This window comes from Mandrillus leucophaeus, unplaced genomic scaffold, assembly GCF_000951045.1.
Source record: "Mandrillus leucophaeus isolate KB7577 unplaced genomic scaffold, Mleu.le_1.0 Scaffold221, whole genome shotgun sequence".
In the NCBI taxonomy this organism is placed as follows: domain Eukaryota; kingdom Metazoa; phylum Chordata; class Mammalia; order Primates; family Cercopithecidae; genus Mandrillus; species Mandrillus leucophaeus.
The window spans coordinates 3,816,812-3,826,512 of NW_012102266.1; the positions used below are offsets into that span (position 1 = coordinate 3,816,812).

Sequence of the window (9,701 nt, forward strand, 5' to 3'; positions counted from 1 at the left end):
CCATCTCGGCTCACTGCAAGCTCCGCCTCCCGGGTCCACGTCATTCTCCTGCCTGAGCCTCCCGAGTAGCTGGGACCACAGGCGCCTGCCACCACGCCCGGCTAATGTTTTTGTATTTTTAGTAGAGACAGGGTTTCACCATGTTAGCCAGGATGGTCTCAATCTCCTGACCTCATGATCTGCCCGCCTCAACCTCCCAAAATGCTGGGATTACAGGCGTGAGCCACCGCGCCCGGCCATAAGAGAAATTTAAAGTGACATAAATAGGTGAAAATATCCTCAATCTTTCAAAGAAATGTAAATTAAAACATGAAAATGTTAGATCAAGAACCTTTTTGTTTTAAAGATAAAACTTAATGTTGGCAAGTGCATGGTTAGACACTTTTAACTCATCTGTAAAATGATTTGGAAATATGCCCAAAGAGCTGTAACTTTAAAGAGCCCAGTTTTAAGAATCTAAGTAAATAATCTGAAATGAGACAGAAGTTATGTGTAAAGAAGTTCATTGTGGCATCAATTAAAAACATTAGAAATGACCTAAATGTCGAATCATAAGGGGAAAAAATGTAAGCCAATTTTAGTAGACTATTAGCACGTACTAAAAATAATGTTTGTGAAGGTTGTCTTCCCCTGACCCACACATTTACAGGAAGGTTTTATTTACTTGTTTTTAAATTATACTAATGTTAATTTTTTTTGAAGAGGTGATAGATTCATATCAGAAAATTAGAAAGCAATAAAAGGGTAAAGGATGAAAAGTTTCCCTCCTACCCCTGTGGCTAAGCCATAGTACCCCATGGAAGTAGTGAATGCTTTCAGTTTCTTGTGTGTCCTTTTTATATTTGTAGGATCTTGCTGTGTTCTTCAGGCTGGTCTCAAACTTCTGGCCTCAAGTGATCCTGCCCTTCAGCCTCTCCAGTAGTTGGGATTATAGGCGTAAGCCACCCTGCTAGGCCCTTGTGTATCTTTTTTAGAGCTTGTACAGCCAAATATATAGCAAACTAGGCATTCTTGTTTTTTTTTTGAGACTGACTCTCACTCTGTTGCCCAGGCTGGAGTGCAGTGGCGTGATCTCGGCTCACTGCAACCTCCGCCTCCCGGGTTCAAGCGATTTTCTGCCTCAGCCTCCCGAGTAGCTGGGATTACAGGCATGCACCACCACACCCAGCTAATTTTTGTATTTTTGGTAGAGGTGGGGTTTCACCATCTTGACCAGGCTGGTCTTGAACTCCTCACCTCATGATCCACCCGACTCGGCCTCCCAAAGTGCTGGGATTACAGGCGTGAGCCACTGTGCCCGGCTGCAAACTATACATTCTGTTTTATACTTTTATATTCAATAATATATCTTGGAAATTGTTTTTTTGTTTTCTTTTTTTGAGACAAGATTTTACTGTCTTGCCCAGGCCAGAATGTAGTGGCACGATCACAGTTCACTGCAGCCTCAACAACCCCGGGATCAGGCAATCCTCCCACCTCAGCCTCCTGAGTGGCTGGGACTATAGGGGCACGCCACCATACCTGACTTTTTTTTTTTTTTGGTAGAGGTGAGATTTGGCAGTGTTGCCCAGGCTGGTCTCGAACTCCAGGGCTCAGGTGATCTGTCTGTCTCAGCCTCCCAAAGTGTTAGGATTATAGGTGTGAGCCACTGTGTCAGGCTGGAAATTGTTTTCATGTTAGTCTATTAAGGGGCTTCCTTCATCTGTGTCTGCTGCTGTCTCTTTTGATATAAAGAGACCATAATTTATTTAGTCAGCTCCCAAATGATGTATATGTAGGGTTGTTTTCAGTGTTTTGCTATTACAAGCTGTTCTGTAAGAACCAATCTTATACTCTGAGATTTTAACAATGAAGATAATAAGATGACAGCAAGAGTAAGAAAAAAAAAACTGGACATGGTGGCTCACACCTGTAATCCCAGCACTTTGAGAGGCCGAGGCGGGCAGATCACCTGAGGTCAGGAGTTAGAGACCATCCTGGCCAACACGGAGAAACCCTGTCTCTACTAAAAATACAAAATTAGCCAGGCATGGTGGCGCATGCCTGTAATCCTGGCTACTGTGGAGGCTGAGGCAGGAGAATCACTTGAACCCGGGAGGTGGAGGTTACCGTGAGCCAAGATCGTGCCAGCCTGGGCAACAAGAACGAAACTCCATCTCAAAAAAAAAAAAAAACAAACAAAAAAACGCAGTTAAGAGTGTGTGCGATTTTTGATGTTTCCAATGTGGATGGAGCAAAACAGGTGACTGTGTGTCTGTATTGGCAATGCTGGGATAGAAATGTATGCTAAAGTGGTAGCAGTGGTTATCTCTGTGGCAGAATTATTAGTAGTGGATTTTCTTCTATTTTTCTATATTTTCTAAATTTCCATGATGGTTATTAGGTTACATTTATAATCAGGAAATAAATATTTTTAAAAAAATCATATTTTTCTCTTTTTCTCCGAATATTAAGTAAATTCCCTTCTTGTAGAAAGAGTTGGGGGAGTCTTTTTAATATACAGTTAATGTCCTTAATTAGATATCTAGCAATGATTCCCATTATCCAATATTAATTTTATGTCATTGAACACTTTCAGGAGTTTTTTTCCAGCTAAAAAAAGTTAATAACAATGCAGTGACTCATGCCTGTAATCCCAGCACTTTGGGAGGCAGAAGTGGGTGGATCTCTTGAGGTTGGGAGTTCAAGACCAGCCTGACCAACATGGAGAAACCCCATCTCTAATAAAAATACAGATTAGCTGGGCGTGGTGGCACATACCTGTAATCCCAGCTACTTGGGAGACTGAGGCAGGAGAATCGCTTGAACCTGGGAGGTGGAGGTTGCAGTGAGCCAAAATCACGCCATTGCTCTCCAACCTGGGCAACAGGAGGAAAACTCCGTTTCAAAAAAAGGTTAATAAACCTCCAATTTGGGGACATGTACATGTGCAAGCAGGTAACTCCTTTGATTTGTACCTACTATGATGCCTGCCTCACAATTAAAACATTTCTCAGTTGCTTGTACATTTTTGTTTGTTTATTTGAGATAGGATCTCTGTCACCCAGGCTGGAGTGCAGTGGTGTGATTATGACCCCTTGCAGCCTGGACCTCCTGGACTCAAGCAATCTTTCCACCTCAGCCTCCTGAGTAGCTGGGATTACAGGCACATGCCACCAAGCCCAGCTAATTTTTAAATTTTTCTTGTTGAGGTGAGGTCACACTATGTTGCCTAGGCTGGTCTAGAACTCCTTGGCTCGAATAATCCTCCTGCCTTGGCCACCAAAAGTGTTGGGATTATAGGCATGAGCCACTACACCTAGCTTACAGTTTTTTTTGTTTTTTGTTTTTTTTTTTAAAAGTAGTTTACTCATCTATGTAGAAGCTTTAGGGTAACTTTGGCTTTATTAATTCAATAAATACTTACGGAGCATCTATCAGGTGCCGGGTAATCTACTAGGTGATACTCAATCTATAAGGCATAGTCCCTGTCCTCAAGGGATTTATAAGCTTATAAATTTTACCTTACAGTGGGAGATAAATAAACAGGTAATTATGTCCAGCATACTCCATCATGGTAAGTAATATGAGGGAGTAGACGGTAGGATGGTGGGCACGTAGCTGGGAGCCCCTAACCCAGCCTCGTGAGTGCAGTCGGGGAAGGCCTCCAAGAGACGGTCAGCCAAGGTAAGGTCCCAAGTGGGACAAAGAGGAGAAGGAGTGGAGTGCTGGAAGTTGTTTTAAAGAAGGAAGACGCCTGTGTGAAAGCTCGGCGAGTCTGGCTTATTTGGGGGGATTGCATTGCTTCAGCACAGCTGCAGGGTACAGTGGTAGGGCAGGTGGACTGGAAAGAGAACCTTGGGAAGGGACTTTTTCTGACAAGGAGATTGGACTTTATTCTGAGAATAGCTACAGTAAGTATCCAAACTCCAGAGGGTTATAAGCAAGGGGGTGACATCAGGGCAGAGATGGGAGGGCAGGAGAGGAGGAGAGCCCTACCAGGCAGAGGCTGTGCCAGCACTTCATCTCTAGGGATTAAGGTGCCTAGATTAAGGAGGGCCCAGGAGTGAGGTGCTGCATCTGGTATGGTCCCCCATCCTAGCTAGCAGTATGAGTGTGGCCAGAAAGACTGATGGCTGGGACAGCCGCCTTTCCAGTTGATCTGTGGTTTTAACCAGGAGTTGTGAACCATTGTATTCCTGTGGTATGGTTCTATACTGTTCCAGCTGCCTTTAATTAAAATAAACACCTTGAGGGATAATGGGTGACTTTAAAGTTTGTATTTAAAATACAATATTTTTGTTTGTATTTTCTTTTTCTTTTCTTTCTTTTTTTTTTTTTTTTTGGAGACAGGGTCTTACTCTGTTGTCCAAGCTGGAGTGCAGTGGTGCAATCACAGGTCACTTCAGCCTCAACCTCCTGGGCTTAAGTAGTTCTCCCACCTCAGCCTCCCAAGTAGCTGGGACTACAGGCATATACCAATCACACCTAACTAATTTTTAATTTTTTTTTGTGGAGACAGGGGTCTTGCCATGTTCATCCAAGTTTCAAACTGAGCTCAAGTGATTCTCCTGTCCCAGCATCCCAAAGTGCTGGAGATTACAGGCATGAACCACTGTTAAGCTTATTTGTATTTTTAGTTTTCTTATAGTGAATGTAAAGATATGCATAATTCATTTTATTTATTTATTTATTTATTGAGATGGAGTTTCCCTCTGTTGTCCAGGCTGGAGTGCAATGGCAGGATCTCAGCTCACTGCAACCTCTGCCTCCCAGGTTCAAGCGATTCTCCTGCCTCAGCCTCCTGAGTAGCTGGGATTACAGGCACGTGCCACCACACCCGGCTAATTTTTGTATTTTTAGTAGAGATGGGGTTTTACCATGTTGGTCAGGCTGGTCTCAAACTCCTGACCTCATGATCCGCCCGCCTCTGCCTCCGCAAGTGCTGGGATTACAGGCGTGAGCCACCGCGCCTGGCCTGCATAATTCATTTATTCAACATATATATATATATAATTATTAGAACTCCCCCGTCCCATCTTCCACCAATAAATGAGCCATCTTGTCTCGAATTCAGAGATGTTGGCCCAGGGATTCATCAGGTAACATAAAGAATATGGGAGGCCAGGTGTGGTGGCTCACTCCTGTAATCCCAGCACTTTGGGAGGCCAAGATGGACAGATCACTTGAGGTCAGGAGTTTGAGACCAGCCTGGGCAACATGGTGAAACTCCTTCTCTACTAAAAATACAACAATTAGCTGGGCATGGTGGTGTGTGCCTATAATCCCAGCTACTCAGGAGGCTGGGGCTCGAGAATTTCTGGAACTTGGGAGGTGCAGGTTGCAGTGAGCTGAGATAGCGCCGCTCCACTCCAGCCTGAGTGACAGAGTGAGACTGACTCAAAACCAAACAAAACAAAGAACGTGGGCCTAAGTCCCTGTGCCCTGGTCATGTTCTGCCCTTTGTGTTCATACCACCTAGGGCACCCATCATCTCCAGAAAGTGTCCTTGTCTCCCAGGTGCACTGATACTGCTCTGATCTATGCAGAGTCCTATGAAGATCAGAGGCATAATGAATATCATTATGATTTATAAGGTAGTATAGTAATAACCACTTTTGTTGTACATTAGTTAATGTACCGATATCCCACGGCTGTATAGCAATATCCCACTATAAGGCACCTGAAATCTTCTCCGGTCTGCTATACATTTGTTCTTATTAACTTGGTGGACATTAAATTAACTTGCTTCAGCATGTTGCATCCTTTTCCTGTTCTCAGGACCTGGCCATGCGCTGATTGAGCAGTGGAATCCTGTAGGCCTGGTTGGAATCATCACGGCATTCAATTTCCCTGTGGCAGTGTATGGCTGGAACAATGCCATTGCCATGATCTGTGGAAATGTCTGCCTCTGGTAAGACCTGCTCACTTTCCTCTCTAGTAGTGAGTGATAAAAATAGCATTTCTAGATACTACTGCCTCAGCCTCTTGAGTAACTGGGATTATAAGTGTGTGTCGCTACACCTGGCTTCTTCAATAACACTTTATTTTATCTTTTTTTGAGATGGAGTTTCACTCTTGTTGCCCAGGCTAGAGTGTAATGGTGTGAACTCAGCTCACTGCAACCTCCGCCTCCCAGGTTCAAGCAATTCTCCTGCCTCATCCTTCCAAGTAGCTGGGATTACAGGCATGTGCCACCACGCCCAGCTGATTTTTTGTATTTTTAGTAGAGATGCGGTTTCACCATGTTGGCCAGGCTAGTTTTGAACTCCTGACCTTAGGTGACCCACCTGCCTCAGCCTCCCAAAGTGTTGGGATTACAGGTGTGAGCCATTGCACCTGGCTAGTAAAACTTTGATAGTAAACTCCCAAGTAATTCTGAGGCACTTGGTCAGTGTTCTCATTTAGGTCTTAAATTTTTCAACTTACAAAATATTTGATAGTAAAAATGTCTGTATATTATAGATGGCAAACAGTTACTTGTTTTTTGCTTTTGTGTTCAGTGGAAGAAATTAAATGAGAAAAATCAGGACAATTGTTTTTGGCTCATTTTGCTTACGTCTGTTCCACTAGTTATTAATTTAGTTTAAATATATGGTACTCAGTTGAATCTATTTCAAAAACTATAAAATAGGACATATTTGGGAGGACTAATAATTTGCACCATGTGGTGAAGCAAACTCATGTTTTCCAACATTCTAATCCAAAAAAGGCTCATTGTGTAGTTTTCCTCGGCTCTCTGAGTTTTCCAAGGAAAGTTTAGTTAATGCAGCACGTTGGTAGATTTCTGCTTCACTCATTTCCCATAATTGGCTGAGGTTAATGTAATGATTCCTGCGATTAGTGCAGCAAGCTGATTCAGAATTGCTTGGTGCCATTTTTGTGTTCATGAAAGTTTTGTTGTTCCTTAGGTCTCAAAGACACCCAGCTAAAGGACAGATTTCTATTTCAGTTACTAGACTCATTTGTCAGTTGTCTGATTGGACAAAGCGTTTTCTCACACTTTTGCGTCTGTTTGATAATAAAAGGTATTTATGGTTTCTGTCAATAAGTTTTTCTTTTTCTTTTTTTGTTTTAACCTTCTTAAGGAAAGGAGCTCCAACCACTTCCCTCATTAGTGTGGCTGTCACAAAGTAAGTACGTGTGGCTTTCTTTTTCCTGGGTATGGAATGATATCGAAAGGGTGATTAATAGCCATAACTTTTTAATCTGATGTCAAAGAGTCACATAGCATGGAATTTGGATAACCTCTTTCTCCTTTGCTTGTAATATTATTTTTATATACAGAATGCTTTCAGTGCCATGTCATTTAATTTAACTCTTTGGAAACATGCCAGATATTGACATATTGATTGAACACTTGCAGACATTATTTTGTCACTTGGAAAATAAAAGCATCTTCAGTGGAAAGGAAATTTTTGCAATTTAGGAGCTATATTTTCTCACTATTCAACAAGTTAATGGTTTTGAGAATAGATTTCTATACAGTTAATACTTACATTGCCTTTGCTTAATAGAGTGTTAACAAAATTGATTATTATACTAATCTGCTGATTCATCTAACACTGAAATGTATTGCATCTTTTGGTTAAACAATTATTAGTGTTTTACTTGTATTTGAGAACTTGGGAGCTCTGATTAAGTCATAAAAGCAATGTGACTGATGTATCATTCTGGAATTTGGAGGATGTATAGAGTTAGGGTGCCTTCCCATGTAGGATTAGGATGTACCTTTGATGTTCCATTGCTTGCCTGGTCTGCATTCTGATTTCAGAATTATTAGTAGAGAAATTGGGGTGGAGTCTGTGGGCAAGAGGGTTCTTCATATTAGAAGATTATTATTATTATTATTATTTTTGAGATGGAGTCTCGCTTTGTCACCCAGGCTGGAGCTCACTGGCACAATCTCAGCTCACGGCAACCTCCTACTCTCCTACTCGCAGAGATCAGCCACTGCACCCAGCCTAGACGATTATTTAGAATAGTGGCTTAGGAATTGGAAAGTGGTGGGCTGGAAAAGAGCAAGGGTAATTGTTTTAATTTTTATTTTTTATTTTTTATTTTGTTTTGAGACAGAGTCTTTGTTGCCCGGGCTGGAGTGCAGTGGGGCCATCTGAGCTCACTGTAGTTTCTGCTTCCTGGGTTCAAGAGATTCTCATGCTTCAGCCTCCCGAGTAGCTGGGATTACAGGTGTGGGTCACCATGCCAGGCTAATTTTTTTTTTTAAGAGAGAGTCTCGCTCTGTCGCCCAGGCTGGAGTGCAGTGGCACAATCTTGGCTGACTCCAACCTCTGCCTCCCAGGGTCAAATGATTCTCCTGCCTCAACCTCCGAGGTAGCTGGGATTACAAGGTGCATGCCACCATGCTTGGCTCATTTTTTCTTTTTTTTTTTTTTTGAGACGGAGTCTTGCTCTGTCGCCAGGCTGGAGTGCAGTGGCGTGATCTCTCGGCCCACTGAAACCTCCGCTTCCCGGGTTCAAGCGATTCCCCTGCCTCAGCCTCCTGAGTGGTTGGGGCTACAGGCATGCGCTACCACGCCTGGCTAATTTTTTGTATTTTAGTAGAGATGGGGTTTTACCATGTTGACCAGGATGGTCTCAATCTCCTGACCTCGTGATCTGCCTGCCTCAGCCTCCCAAAGTGCTGGGATTACAGGCGTGAGCCACCGTGCCCGGCTAGCTAATTTTCGTATTTTTAGTAGACATGGGGTTTCACCATGTTGTCCAGGCTGGTCTTGAACTCCTGGCCTCAAGTCATCTGCCTGCCTTGGCCTCCCAAAGTGCTGGGATTACAGGCATGAACCCCTGCCCGTGGCCTAAAAATAAAACAAACAAACAAAAAAACAGCAGAATAATTAATGTGGAAGTAGTGAACTAACAATTGTTACGAAGTAGTTGGTTAAAATTTTGTCCATTTTGATACCGGTTTTGCTTTAAGCTTTTTTTTGTTTTAAAGAGTTGAAGAATTTGAAATGTTCGTGTGAGAGTTTATGTGCGGGTTGATAGTTTTCAAAGCATTGAAAATGTTCTTTGCTTTTGTAATGGAAGATAATAAGTAAAATGATGCTACATTTTGCTGGAATTAACTAAGGGTGGTGCAGTGCCACAAGGAGGTCTTCTTAAGTTCAACTAAATTTTCAGATTCCTTAGATGACCACAGGCCACATATGGTTCTTCTGTGTATTCAGAAGGATATAGTATGGGAGCATAGCTTGTCAGGAGGGTGGCATCAGGTATTCCTCTTCAATCAGTGTTCTTGTCATAGTCACGTAGGTACAAGGAAGTGAGAGCCACATTGGAGAGGTGTGGGGTTTACCCTGGCTTAAAGCCTAATGCCCCACAGAAACAAAAATCTCTTGTAACAATTGTAGCTTTCAGGGGCCACGGGGACATGCAGTTACAAGTGTCACTGCACTCAGGAAAGGCCAAAAAGCATGGCATTCCCATTAATAGCTCATAGATAGTTATCCCAGTTCAGATGGAAGTGACCAGGCAGGGGTCATTTTTACCGTAAGCCGGGTTGTCTAAGAAACACTGACGACACTCTGACACTTGCCAGGTAACACGGAGAACAGAGCTAGAGTTCAACTTAAAGTTAGAGTCTCATCTTAGGGGTAGGGGTTTGTTAACCTTTACCCATAGGCACAAAACAAAAGCCTTGCCCTTAAAGAGAGTACAGTCTACTTGTGCAGACAATATAGACACTTGAAATCCCTGGAAAG

At 42.8% G+C, this 9,701-nt stretch overlaps 1 protein-coding gene across 1 annotated transcript in view; it reads left to right on the forward strand.

The window, feature by feature from the left end:
• ALDH7A1 (aldehyde dehydrogenase 7 family, member A1) overlaps positions 1 to 9,701 on the forward strand; it is a 69,594-nt gene that overhangs the window by 14,462 nt on the left and 45,431 nt on the right. Inside the window, exons 6-8 of the mRNA XM_011981221.1 lie at positions 5,462 to 5,499; positions 5,734 to 5,893; positions 7,068 to 7,112. Of these exons, the coding sequence (XP_011836611.1) occupies positions 5,462 to 5,499; positions 5,734 to 5,893; positions 7,068 to 7,112 (243 nt within the window). The remainder of the gene's footprint in view (positions 1 to 5,461; positions 5,500 to 5,733; positions 5,894 to 7,067; positions 7,113 to 9,701) is intronic.